Genomic DNA, 12,833 nt, shown 5'->3' on the forward strand with positions numbered 1-12,833 from the left:
CTTCATTCTTATTTTATATTAGCTCAGATGAGTGCTTAGATTAACCTAAATATTTGTCTCCACTGCATAAATTTGATATCCCACCCCCCAAAAAATCACCCTCTTAGATGCCAGTGTGACAGATCTAGCGGTTGGGGTTTTCGACAAAATAATCAAAATATTAATAGTCAGATTCGCCAAAATGCCAGATCATAGCCATTTTTTCTGCTCGTATTGCCTTGTGTCACCTCTAAATTTAAGGATTTAAAGACTTGTCAGCCACACTATTGTCATGTAATTGAGTTTAGCATGTCCTATGACTACAGCAGACGCAGGGATGGAACTAGTCAGAATGCTAGATGGCAAATACATTATTTGCACGAGCCTATCAAAGGTCTCAGGTTAATGACATTTTCATGGTAACATAATATTCATTGTCATCTAAAAGATGATGCAGTATTTACTGTCAGAAACACTATCATCAAGGAGTTATGGGTGTGGAGTGAATTGGCACTGCTGAGCAATGCACATTACCTGTTGAGCTCTCTCTATTATAGTTAACTAATATCTGACCAAAGGACTTTCTGAAACATACTACACCCATGGCAGATGGACAAGTGAAGATGTCGGTTAATACAAATATCAAGACAGCATTAGCTGTGTAGTAGCAGCAGATGAAGTTGACAAGTACATCTCAGGTAGTTTAATTGAATCAAATTACAAATGTATGGCCTCTGTCATGTTTCTTCACTTACACAGCCTACTATATAAGACTGAAAGGAAGCATTTGTTGTGATGTTTTACTCCAGTGGAGAGCTTGCTGCTCTGGGCAGTAGCTAAAATCTGAGCCCCAGGATTAAGCAGATGCCATTCTAGGCCTTTCCAGCTCTCTGGATACCAACACTCTGGGAACTGTAGTTCATTAATAGTGAAGACTGATGTCCATTGTTGATTATAAAGGCCTTCGTAGAACTACATCCCCCATGGGTTGTTTAGCTCTGCGTTCCTATCGTATAGCTGAATTCCTCCACATTGCTAAATGCTGACTCTCTCCCAACATTTGCTTTGAGCCAGGCCCTAAAAGCCTGCTGCAGCTGATTGGATGGGAAGACAGAGATGGTTTCTTTCTCAGTTTTTGTCAAATGCTTTGCAAACTGTTGAATGACAGTCATTTGCAATTTATTCTACATATTATAATTATTTTAAAAATATCACCTTCAGGGTGAGCTGTTTGCCCAAGTTAGTTATAATGTCTGTAATATTTGCCATTCTCAGTATAGCCAATGTATACCTGACCTACTACACTAGATAAATGATTGACTTCAACATTTTTTAGGACAGTGCCATGTTTATTTTAATTTATTGAAGTCACTGTGACAGAACTGTGTGAATCTGTCATTGGTATATGTAATATATTGATGTTTTTTTTTTTTTTCTCACTAATAGGGTAAGTAAGGGTCTATACACACAGCCAATAGGGTGGCCCTCCAGATGAAATAACAAAGTTTAATCAAAGTGGATAAACCATGTTTTTTGAAATGATCACTTACCTGTAGTTTTAATTTGGCCTGTGCACAGGCTTAATAACCAAAATGTACCAAAATATGTCACGTGTGATTTCCACAGCTTACCTGTAACACAACTAGGAAGTTACTCTTAAATACAGAAATTGGACCAGCTGTTATTCTAAACTCTGGCTAAACATAAACTGTTCAGATTTAAGTTTTTATTTTGCCCTGTGGTGTGTTTGTACACATTAATAATTGTTTTCTGATGTGTAGAGCTGCACCTAAGGATGCCATCACTCAATTGACCACCCCACGGAGTCTCATCGGTGCCGCGTGTATTCTTTGAGGGATAGCAACATCTAGTCCTACTCAACAGATCAGTTCTGATGTGTAGAGCTGCACCTACATGTTAATTTTATCAGTCTAAGAATTCTTTTTCAGTTACTTGGTTTATGACAAATTTATCAGTTATCCTAAAGATTTTTTTTTTTTAATTACTTGATTAATATAACGAGTTTGTCCAAAATAAATATCAAAACCTGTCTGATTAATAGTTCAGTTGTTAAAACTTACAATGGTTATGGCATGGATTTATTTCATTGCTGGAGTAACATGCAGTGAAGATAATCACAGGCAAATTTATTGCTGCATCAGTGTGGAGCAAGGGAAATAATTCAAATGATTCACAGACTGTAACAACAGCCTAACATTATTTTCAGCCATTTTTTCACCCATCCATGGCTGTTTAAAGTACACAGAAAATGACCAAATGACATTAAATGACACTTGGTGTAATGTTACAGTACCACAGCAGCAGTACTTGAAACTGAAATGACTTTTAACATGGGGCTGATTGAGGATGGTTTAGAAATTCAATTTTAAATAGCTACTACTAACAGAAATATATGCCACATGTTGATAATCCTAATATGTCATTCTTAGGTGGGGACAAAAAGTAAACAGTAGGTGCAGTGACTGTCTTGCTGTCGCAGCTGTCTTGACAAAGCGCTGTGGAACGCTTTGCTTTGAGTGTTCGTGCATAGCGTTTGTAGTGCTGTGATAAGCCATTTCCAATTTTCAGAGCTCACAGAGTACCACATTGTTGAGTCTTTGTCTAAAATACTCCCACATTAAAGACGATCGAGAGCGAGGTTTTAGCTTGATTCGGGGGAATCCATGCTTTGGCCAGGTGCAGCCATCTTTGCCATGTGCTGACTCACATTATGCAAATTGATGTATTTCCATATTCAATGATGTCTGTGAGTCGCCCCAGCCCTGCTGGTATGTTTAAATTGTTTACATCAGTTATGTTTATATATAGAGGAGTAAAACAACCTTGTTGTGATCAGATGAAAAACACGTAATTATGCTTTTTCATCTCTAAATTCTGTTCTTCAGTCACATACAGATGGGTGATAAATTAAAGAAAAAACCAACATGAAGTGTCTTAGAGAGGTGTTTGGCCACCACATGCCACCAGAACAGCTTCAGCGTGCCTTGCATTGATTCTGCAAGTCTCTAGAGCTGTACTTGGGGGATGGAACACCACTCTTCCAAAAAATATTTTTTGTTTTAATGATGGTGGTGGAGAGCACTGCCTAACATGTTGCTCTAAAATCTCCCATGGGTGTTCAATTGGGTTAAGATCTGCAAGGGCCACAGCACATGATTCACATCATTTTCATACTCATCAAACCATTTGGTGAGCCCTCATCCTTTCTGGATGGCATTGTCATCACTTCTGATCGCATCCTGCAATGGCTTCTCAGTCGCTAGAGGAAAAGTAACTCTGTTGTTTTTCCTGACATTTCGCACTAATGCACGAGTATCACGGTCATTAAATGTGCACTGTCAACCACAGTTTATTTACTGATGTCTTTGCTAAAGGTCTAAACGCAGATGTCACTTTGGCCACTGTTCCTTCTGCATTTTTGTGTTTCTCCACTCATTTATTCAGGTTTTTCCTTTAATTTGTCACCTCTCTGTATTAATATACCTGTAATTTATGGGCAAAAATATTGATTGGGACTTTAATAACATTTGCAAAAACATTGACAGTGCAACTACACTTAGATGAAAATAGGTAAAACAAATTTTCTTGTATTAGTAAAGTTTCTGTTCACGATTTTGTTCACTTGGGGATTTGTGGAATAATAAAATGTTTGTAGTACAGACATTGACACATGAAAGCCAACAGGGCCAATGCTCAGGTATGAGACTGTGGTGCTGTACTTGGGCAGCTGACTCTCAGCTGAATCTCTCCATGTGTGCAGGGGTTGTAATTCCTGGCTGTGGAGCTTCCCCTACTTTTGCTCTTATCCCTGTGCTCCTTTTTGCTTACACTCTATCGAAAGAACTGTAAATACACAAGTGCAGTATGCCTAGTCTTTTTTACACGTTGTGTGTTTATGTGTGTGAGGCCATTTCTAGGCAGAATAATGGAAATGTAGTAATACTATATTAATGATGCATTAAGCAACATAATAAAAGCCCTGGCTCACAAAGGAGTTATTTGTGCTATTTTAAAAATACTGGTCAAGGTCTAGAATCAAAAATATGTGGCTATCAAAGGACTAATATTTCTTCTTTTGCCCTCTTCTCTGCATGCCTTCCAGGTGGAGTCATTCATTTTGGACCAGGAGGACCTTGATAACCCCATCATGAAGACAGCATCAGAGTTGCTTTTGTCCAGCGCCACTGATGGAGTAGATTTGAGGACTGTTGATCCAGAGACACAGGCCCGACTCGAAGCTCTGCTGGAAGCTGCAGGTACGACTGCTTGGTCTAAACTTAATTCAGCTTAAGACTTGACAGATGTTCATTTGTAGTTGACCAGTACCTCTTTGCCCGGGCCTGTTTTGCACCAACCAGTCTTAATTTGTGCTCTAAAATATGGTAACAGTGAGTAAGTAAAACACATCTTTCTGCCTCAACTTGTTTCCTCCAATCCCTTTCAAATCCCAACAGAAGTTGAGAACTCAGTTTGTATCAGACCTAAGACTGAAATGGCAGTAAAGAGAACCTGCTGGTTTTGCAACTGTCACATCAGCAAATAGTTTGAAAGTAATTTGGGTAAATTAGTTTGATTAGAATTTGTAATCTAGGTGTAAGAAGGTCTGTATAGATTAGTTCATTAGGCCTGGGTGTCCTGGCCTCGTTCGGGCTTAGAACATTACCAGGCAGATTAACGCTGCAACACGCTTGAGCCTCCACAGCATGCAGAGAGCTCATGTTGAACTGCTAATGGCTAATCTCATTCTATTCCTCTTTCTCCCTGACTAGTTGGAACAGAAGAGGTGGCAATTTACATGATCTGTTTGCTTAAGGTCCTTTATAGCTTGCCTAATATTCTTATATTGATTTGTGAGGTGCTCCATAGTATTTTTTTTTTAGTGTTAGCAGAGAGAGGAGCGAAGCTTGTGGCAGGTAGATTTGGACAGCCTCTCTTCATTCACTGTATGAACAAGGTAGCCAAATACCAGGCCTGTCAAGACCACCGCCAGGGAATATGCCAAGCAGTTGGTGATAATGGATTGTAGACTTTAGACAATTGTTTATCGCAAATGATTTGCAACCTAACATGGTGACTTTATTTGACATTATTTTTCAATATGTATTATAACCCGTAAATTGATGGAGATGTACATATGAGAAGGAATACAATTCCCCCACATTGCTAATCTGATGTGGATATAAACACCTTAAAATTAAAGATAAGTTATGGCATTTTAACCCCACAGTTACTGTGTTGTTGTGTCTTTTCCAGTCGATTGTGCTGCAGTACAGAGCCAAAGTAATAAAAATTGTGACATTGTTGTGCTGCTTGCTAATGGTTGCTGAACTTCAGCATTTTTTTCTTGTGGGGAATGAAGAGAGGCTGTCCAGACCTTTGAGCACAAAAGCTGACTGACTCACAGATATATTAAAACAACCTATGGCAGGTTATTATACAAAGTATTACAGGAGCCCATTAAAAGTTTGCTACATTTTCTTAATCTGTGGGTAGTATTAGACAGATGTTTCTCTAAATTAAATTGTCTTTTTTAGATGTAGGCGCAAGTACGCCCTGTGCGGCTGTATTATAGAAATGTACATTAAATATTAAGCCAAATTTGGTGTCAACAGATAGTCGATACTGTGAGCTGTTTCAATTTATAAAAAAAAAAACAAAAAAAAACAAACCAGAAGATAGCAGGCGCCTTCCTTAGAGCATAGTTTATGGCATACAGTCAGTGGTCGCTTAATTAGCTACACTTGTACAATCTACTGTACAGCTCTGTCATAAAGTTTACCTTTGCAAAGTTTATAATATCCAGTTTTTGTTGACATTGAATGTGTACATGTGTAACTTCAATAATCTGGTTATTACTGAGTTGAAAGTAGTGTTGTAATGGACAACATTATATTGAGAGGTGTTTCTAATCCCCCCACCCCCCTCCTTTCTTTTTTTTTTTGGTCCTTCCTGTTACATGAGTTGGCAGAGTATTAGAAACACGTCTCAATATAATGCAGTCCGGTACAACACCACAACCAACTATGACATCAATGCTAAAACATAGAATTGATTTATCGCCTCTGACAGTAAGAGATGATGTAGATTGTACAAGTGGTCACTGAGTGTATATAACAGTACATGAGTACTGTAATGACTTGTTTTTTTTTTTAGATTTCTGGACAATATTAAGCCAAAACATAAATGTGTTATTGTTTTTCTGCAACTTAAACCAAGAGAAATCTGATGTGTACTCTAAGACAAACACGCTCCTTTTAGAATAATTGTTCAGACAGTCTGAAAGTGCTGAAAATATTTTTGAATACACGGACGTCTGCATCACCCTATTTTTTTCCCCAAGTTTTGCAGCAATCCTATAGTGTAATGCAGGAAAGAGTCCTAAAACCCGGAAATGAACCAGCATTGTTGCACTTCAGTGCCCTTGTCTCAAAGCCGATGTTTTTTTTTTAATAGATTTTTGGTTAGATGCCTGAAATAAGGTCTTGTGGTTAACACAAGCTTAAGAGATTTTTAGATTTCGTTTTAAGACATAAAATACGTCAGTAGCAACTCCAGTTGTGAATTTTGAAGCTTGTACATGTCTAAATAAAGGTGATGGCAAAGAAGTGGCTAAATAAGACTACATAGGTGTTCGGGGACACTAAATGTTTCTCTACTTGCTAGTCTGCCTTTACAGTCTTGTTATGTCTATACTTGCGCGCTTGCAAACTATTGTCACTCAAACTTTGCAACTTGTAAATTGATCAGTTTATAGTAGCGTGTAGTGTAGTGTAGTAGGAAGCTTAGTGGAGGTGACCTTGACGTCATGTGACATTGGTGTAGTTCATTCATAGCCTACATTCTTCCTCTGTGATAATGAGTCCTACTTTCATCATAGTTTGTGATCCCCTCCGAACCCCACCAGTTGCCTTTGTATTGCCAGCGATGATGCGTGGTGGTGTTTTTTTTTCTTTGTAACATTGCACAGAAAAGTCCTATATAAGTAAAGTTTATTATCATTATTGAAATGCCCCCTGTGGAGCTGGTGAACAGGACTGGTACTGTAGAGAAATCTTTTGTTCCATGGACGCAGGTACACACCATGAGCATGGGGGCAGCATGAAGCACATTTCTGCTGGCTGCAGAAAGCAGCAGAACATATAAACAGTTGTTGGTTGTGCTGCAAACGGTGGCAATGTGCATGTAAAAGAGGAGAGGAAGACTCCCTTCAGAAATAATACAGGTTTGAAAACACTAAAAAACACTTTAAAGTACTTGAAAATCCTTATATTTTCTGTTTGGGAATCCTTTGTTGCTATATGTTGGGAAGTGATGGGCATGCTGTCCTGATGCAGCCACGTACAGAAAGGCCAGTGTATTAGAGTAATAAGACGTAATTCTAATCTTTAATTACATCTTGGTTGCTCCTCTGTCAAACCATAATTTTGCACACTATTTGAACTTAGAGGAACTCTCCCAAAACAGCGAAACTCCAGTATTTTCAGCTTTTAAATGGCTCTTCTTCTGCTACAACCATGAGATGCCATGTAGCGGAAGGAGCCACTGCAATGTCACGCATTGGTTTGTCGGTTGAAAGTTTTGAAGCCTCGATTTTGCCAGTTGTGACCGTCACCATCTTGGTTTTTTGAAGCCAGGGGGATCTAGTCAATACAGCAGTATAAATGTTCCAGAAAAACAGACATAAACAGTCCAAACGCACAAAAAATTGTTTCAGTGCACTAATGTTCCAGTAAGAAATGGCCTGATAAGCAATTAAGAAACTAGTGGAAAAAAGTGGAAAAAAGGGCTAAATCACAAAGAGAGTTCTTGTGTTAAATAAATGAACATTTTTTACAACACTGGCTGGCATTTGTAAGATCTGTGGTTCTGAATTGACATTTGTTGTCCTTAACATGGGGATGTGTTTCCTTCACTGGCAATAAAACATGAGGTAATCAAGGCTTTTGGACCAATTCCTCTTTTCCTGCACACATTTTACATCTGGACTAAAGGTAACTCTGCTGATTATAATAAACACCAGAAACTGCAGTGAACTAAATCATTGCTCAAGGCTCACCAGCATTAGCATGGCTACATCTAACCCAAATGTAATAAGTTGTCTTTGAAATGGCAGAAGTAGTTTTGAGACACTTACACTGAATAATGTAAAGACACTGTAGGCCACCTGTGACACAAGCCCCCACTACAATTCTGCATAGAACAAGAAGAAGCTTTATTTATATAGCACATTTTATGTGCAAAATAAATACAACACAAGGCGCTTAACATAAAAACAAATGATAATAACACGTGTGATAAAACTATATAAACAAAAAACGAAGATAGCTGCAGTCAAGGAAAAAAGACACCAAATTCCCGAATTTACCTCTCTTTTTTGGTGGCTAATACAATGTTTCCGGTTGGCTGCTGTACATCTTTATGGATATTAACCTGAATATCAAACATGTTATTAATTCATTTGATAGATGTTTACATTAATTGCACGAGAATATGCATGTTAATGTTGTATCAGTACGGCCAGATTAGTGTGAAGGCCGGATGTAAGTTCTGAACAAGCATTTAGTGTCTATGCTACACCTGGCCTGACACATTATTGTAGCACATCTAGGTAGAAGATCATGTTGTCTGTGTAAACATGTCAGAGTTTGGGCGGAGAGCAGTGTAGGAACAGGTGCTTATGGGTAAACAGTAACACACTTAACTTCCCTTTCGTCTTGGATTTTGACTTGATTCTGGTAACACCACTTTATGTCGCCATTTTGAACCAGCTAGCATCAAAACTTGATGCAGGTATTCCATTGAGAATTTGATAAAAAATATGCAAGTCATCTTTATTCCTACCTAGTGAGCCACTGGCTACACCTGAAAGTTACTTTATAGATTGAAAAGTTGATTTTGTTAATGTTAAAATAACAGATGGCAACTGTTTTTGTTCAGAAATTCAATGAGGGTTAATGTTGACTTGCATGCAATTTTGCGTTGGCTGTCCTCAACAAACACTGGCTGAGATTTTAATTAGCGACTTGGATTAAAGTGTTTATTCAGATTGCATACTGTGTTGGTGGTACAGTGGGTGTAGGCAGCTCAGTGGCTAGCCAGTAACTTGTTTCAGCTGAAGCAAAAATATCTGCGAGTAAGTCACAGCCTTAACCCGTCATAGCTCAATGTCCATTTTGCGCACATAAGGAAGTAGGTGAAGTTATTTTTGTTTAATGTGTTATTCGCTGCTGTAGAGACAGTTATAGTTTCAGAAATTTACAAATTGGCCCCCCCAAAAAGGTTAGAGAAAATGATCACAATCAGCTCTTTGTTTTCATCGGAGTTATTCACAGAGCGTCTCACCCAGATGTATGTTCAGCCTGTTTTGGTCCAGTGAACTTCTTGCGTTCTCTGAGATAAACATGATACAGTAAAACATTAATGATTAACTTCCTCGACCTCTTGTTTCCCTCTGCCTTGGGGGCCATTGCGAAATCCTTGTCTGATGGCCATGCTAAGTTTAGCTCGAGAGCTTGAGTCGCAGGCCTAGTGGTGAAAACACAGGAGCACCACAAGGAGCTCACTTCTGCCTGGCTAATGGATGGGTTGAGGCTGAGACAGAAAAGTTCAAAGCCAGCACTTTTTTTTCTCTCGCAGTTTCTTGCTTCGTTATTGCACATGGCCTTAAAATGTACGCCACCACACTCAGCACAAACACTTGAATGGTTTCATTGGTGGTGAAATGGTCCTTGTTCTGTCTTCTCTAAGACATCTTTCAATGTAGGTTATTAGCAAAGCTGTTTTTTTCCCCTCCGTTTTCTCTTTTCCTTCTCATTCTCCTTTTTGCCTTTTCTTCTCCTTTATGTCAAACACACAGACACAAACACGTTTTTCTCTCGTATGACATTTTGTTTTTCTCTCAGCTGTGCTTTTCTCTGATGCTGACCACTGTCCCCAGTTTCTGTTTCTTTCACATTCACTGCCTCTTAGCCATCTATAATTCACACAGGATGAGACCTTTTTCTTTTCTACCATTAACAGCCTGAACCTTTGTCTGCTAGCCTATTGAACTAACATTACTCCCCTCACTGTATTCGCACTAGTTCTGGTCACAGATCTCCTCTCAGTAGACATTCCCATAGTAGTCCAGAGAACATTGTTTTGTACCATTTGACCCAGTCACTGGCAAAATTATGGGAATTAAGAATCCTAGATGGTGTATTGAAAATAGTGAAGAAAGATATTAAGCCATATTAACAAATGCTTGTGTGTGTTTTCTGTGTGTGATTTTTTTTTTTTCCTTTTTTACTTTTTGTGTATGCTGCTACTAACCTTGGATTGGATTGGCTGGACTGGACTTGCTTCATCATCTGGTCTGGTGTGGTTGTGCTCCCCTGTGGTTTGCCTTGCCCTATGCACCTCTGCCCTTTTGGTGTTCGGCAGGCATCGGTAAACTGTCCACTGCCGATGGTAAAGCTTTTGCAGACCCCGAGGTGCTACGGCGACTGACATCATCTGTGAGTTGTGCCCTGGACGAAGCTGCAGCAGCCCTGACACGTATGAGAGCTGAAAACACACTCAACGCCGGCCAAGCCGACAAGTATGTATCTCGCCCATACTGACGCTGGCATGTGCCACTTTATCTTTTACACAGTTTCATAGAGCTCGAGATGAATTGATAATAAGCCAGAAGAAAATCATCCTCTCTAATTTGAGTTGCACATACAGTATATTTGCATGTGTTTAGGGCTGCAACAGCTATTTTGATAATTGAGTAATCAGGCGATTATGGTATTGACTAACTGCTGGGTAAAGAGAAAAAAGCAAAATTTTATTATATCCAGTATTTTATTCAAAAAACAAACTTATTCCTCGTCTTCTTGTACAATGCTCTTTCTGATAACTTGGCAAGACCAGCACAGACCAGGCCATTACAATTAAGAATTAAAAAAAGGACTAAATAAAAGGACATTGGCGATGCAGCCATGCACTGAGAATAAAAGGGAAATGTAACTGGTAATTTTTTTTTTTAATCAGGTATTGCTCAAGTTTCTGTTGTGTAGAAATAAAGGATTCACTTAAGACCGTCTCTTAATGGCATGAAATATTCCAAAAAAGCTTGATCAGGGGAGTTAGCCTTAAGAAGGCTTTAATAAGACAGAAGGCAGTTCAGTCCATTACGTATGTTTTTGAATTGGAACCTGTAATCGGACATTTCTCTGCTGTATCATTACTGTCTGCCTCCGACATTTTTCAAATGCTTACTCCAGAGACGAAGGAGACGGTGCCATTTCCTGTAATTGATTACGTGAGCTACACAGGGTGTGGCATTGGCTGACTTACAGCTCCTACCTTAGCAGATGCCACAGTGCATGTCGTGCATCATAAGATAGACCCGACTAATCAATGATGATATTCATTGCCAGCAATTTTATAATCGCTTTTAATTAGTTGTTGCAGCCCTACGTGTGTGCATGGTTGCCCCTTGGAAGTGATTGCATAATTGTGAGGCGTATGTGTGCTCACCTGTCACAGTGGCAGTAATTGTAGCAGTCTGGTTATTTTCAGCCGTAGTTTAGCAGAGGCGTGCTCAGACGGAGACGTCAATGCTGTGCGCAAATTGCTGGATGAGGGACGGAGCGTGAATGAACACACAGAGGAAGGGGAGAGCCTGCTGTGCCTCGCCTGCTCGGCCGGCTACTACGAACTTGCACAGGTACGTGAAATGTTTGCAGTGTGTAGTGTCTTCACACTAAAGTAACCTTTCTGCTAAGGAAAGACAGAATTATGATGATATCACTAGTTTATTGTTGTGGGAAGATTGGCGGTGACAAGTCTCCATGCATATTTCTAAACCTTATGTCATCGTTCGTCCTCAGGTTTTGTTGGCCATGCATGCCAATGTGGAGGACCGGGGCATCAAAGGGGACATAACGCCACTCATGGCTGCTGCTAGTGGAGGTTATGTGGACATTGTCAAGCTGCTTCTGGTCCATGGCGCAGACGTTAATGCACAATCCTCCACAGGTAAAACTCCTCTTCTCTACAATTAAACCATTTCTTCTTCTGTCTTTGTTTTGCAATTAGCTTAATCTCTCTTCTGTGTTTCAGGCAACACAGCTCTGACGTACGCATGTGCCGGTGGCTTCGTCGATGTGGTGAAGGTGCTGCTGAAAGAGGGTGCTAACATTGAGGACCACAACGAGAACGGACACACACCTCTAATGGAGGCGGCCAGTGCTGGCCACGTGGAAGTGGCTAGGGTTCTCCTGGAGTATGGTGCCGGAATCAACACACACTCCAATGAGTTCAAGGAGAGTGCTCTCACGCTCGCCTGCTATAAAGGTCAGAACTCAAATATAATGTTTGTCCTGTTGAACCTTGTTTAGGTTCTCCACCATTAACATGCTCTTTACCGGCACTTTAATGGTGTAAAAGGTTCAGAAAATGGATTTTTGTTTGTCATCTGCAGGTCACTTGGATATGGTGCGTTTTCTGTTGGAGGCTGGAGCAGACCAGGAGCATAAAACAGATGAGATGCACACAGCACTGATGGAGGCGTGCATGGTGAGCCTCTGACCCAAACCTAAATACTTAAATGTTTTCTTCTCAAGGTCTGGTCACAGTTTTACATCCACTTTTCGTACATTTTGTATTTGTATACTTTATTGTGAATGTAACAATACCGTAAGAAATATATGCGAGTAAAATATTGGTTGATTGTTTTGTAATAATCACACCCTGTTTTGAAAGAGGATTGGGATTGTGAAGAACCTAGAGTTTCTTGGACTCATGCAGTGTGACTGTATATTAGCTTAATTGAAAAGTGATTACATATATTTATTCAGGTGCTT

The 12,833-nt window shown here is 39.6% G+C and overlaps 1 protein-coding gene across 7 annotated transcripts in view; it reads left to right on the top strand.

Annotated features, from left to right (window-relative positions):
• Positions 1-12,833, top strand: part of ankhd1 (ankyrin repeat and KH domain containing 1) — a 28,505-nt gene that overhangs the window by 1,261 nt on the left and 14,411 nt on the right. For 2 of the 7 annotated variants that reach the window (XM_076738542.1, XM_076738548.1), the window contains exons 2-7: positions 4,103-4,256; positions 10,423-10,579; positions 11,533-11,695; positions 11,859-12,006; positions 12,091-12,324; positions 12,452-12,544. In XM_076738542.1, coding sequence (XP_076594657.1) covers positions 4,103-4,256; positions 10,423-10,579; positions 11,533-11,695; positions 11,859-12,006; positions 12,091-12,324; positions 12,452-12,544 — 949 coding nt within the window. Of the gene's footprint in view, positions 1-4,102; positions 4,257-10,422; positions 10,580-11,532; positions 11,696-11,858; positions 12,007-12,090; positions 12,325-12,451; positions 12,547-12,833 lie in introns of all 7 variants that reach the window. The other 5 variants (XM_076738543.1, XM_076738545.1, XM_076738544.1 and 2 more) reach the window with 5 other exon arrangements.

The sequence above is a fragment of the Chaetodon auriga genome, chromosome 9 (genome assembly GCF_051107435.1).
Source record: "Chaetodon auriga isolate fChaAug3 chromosome 9, fChaAug3.hap1, whole genome shotgun sequence".
NCBI classification, from domain to species: domain Eukaryota; kingdom Metazoa; phylum Chordata; class Actinopteri; order Chaetodontiformes; family Chaetodontidae; genus Chaetodon; species Chaetodon auriga.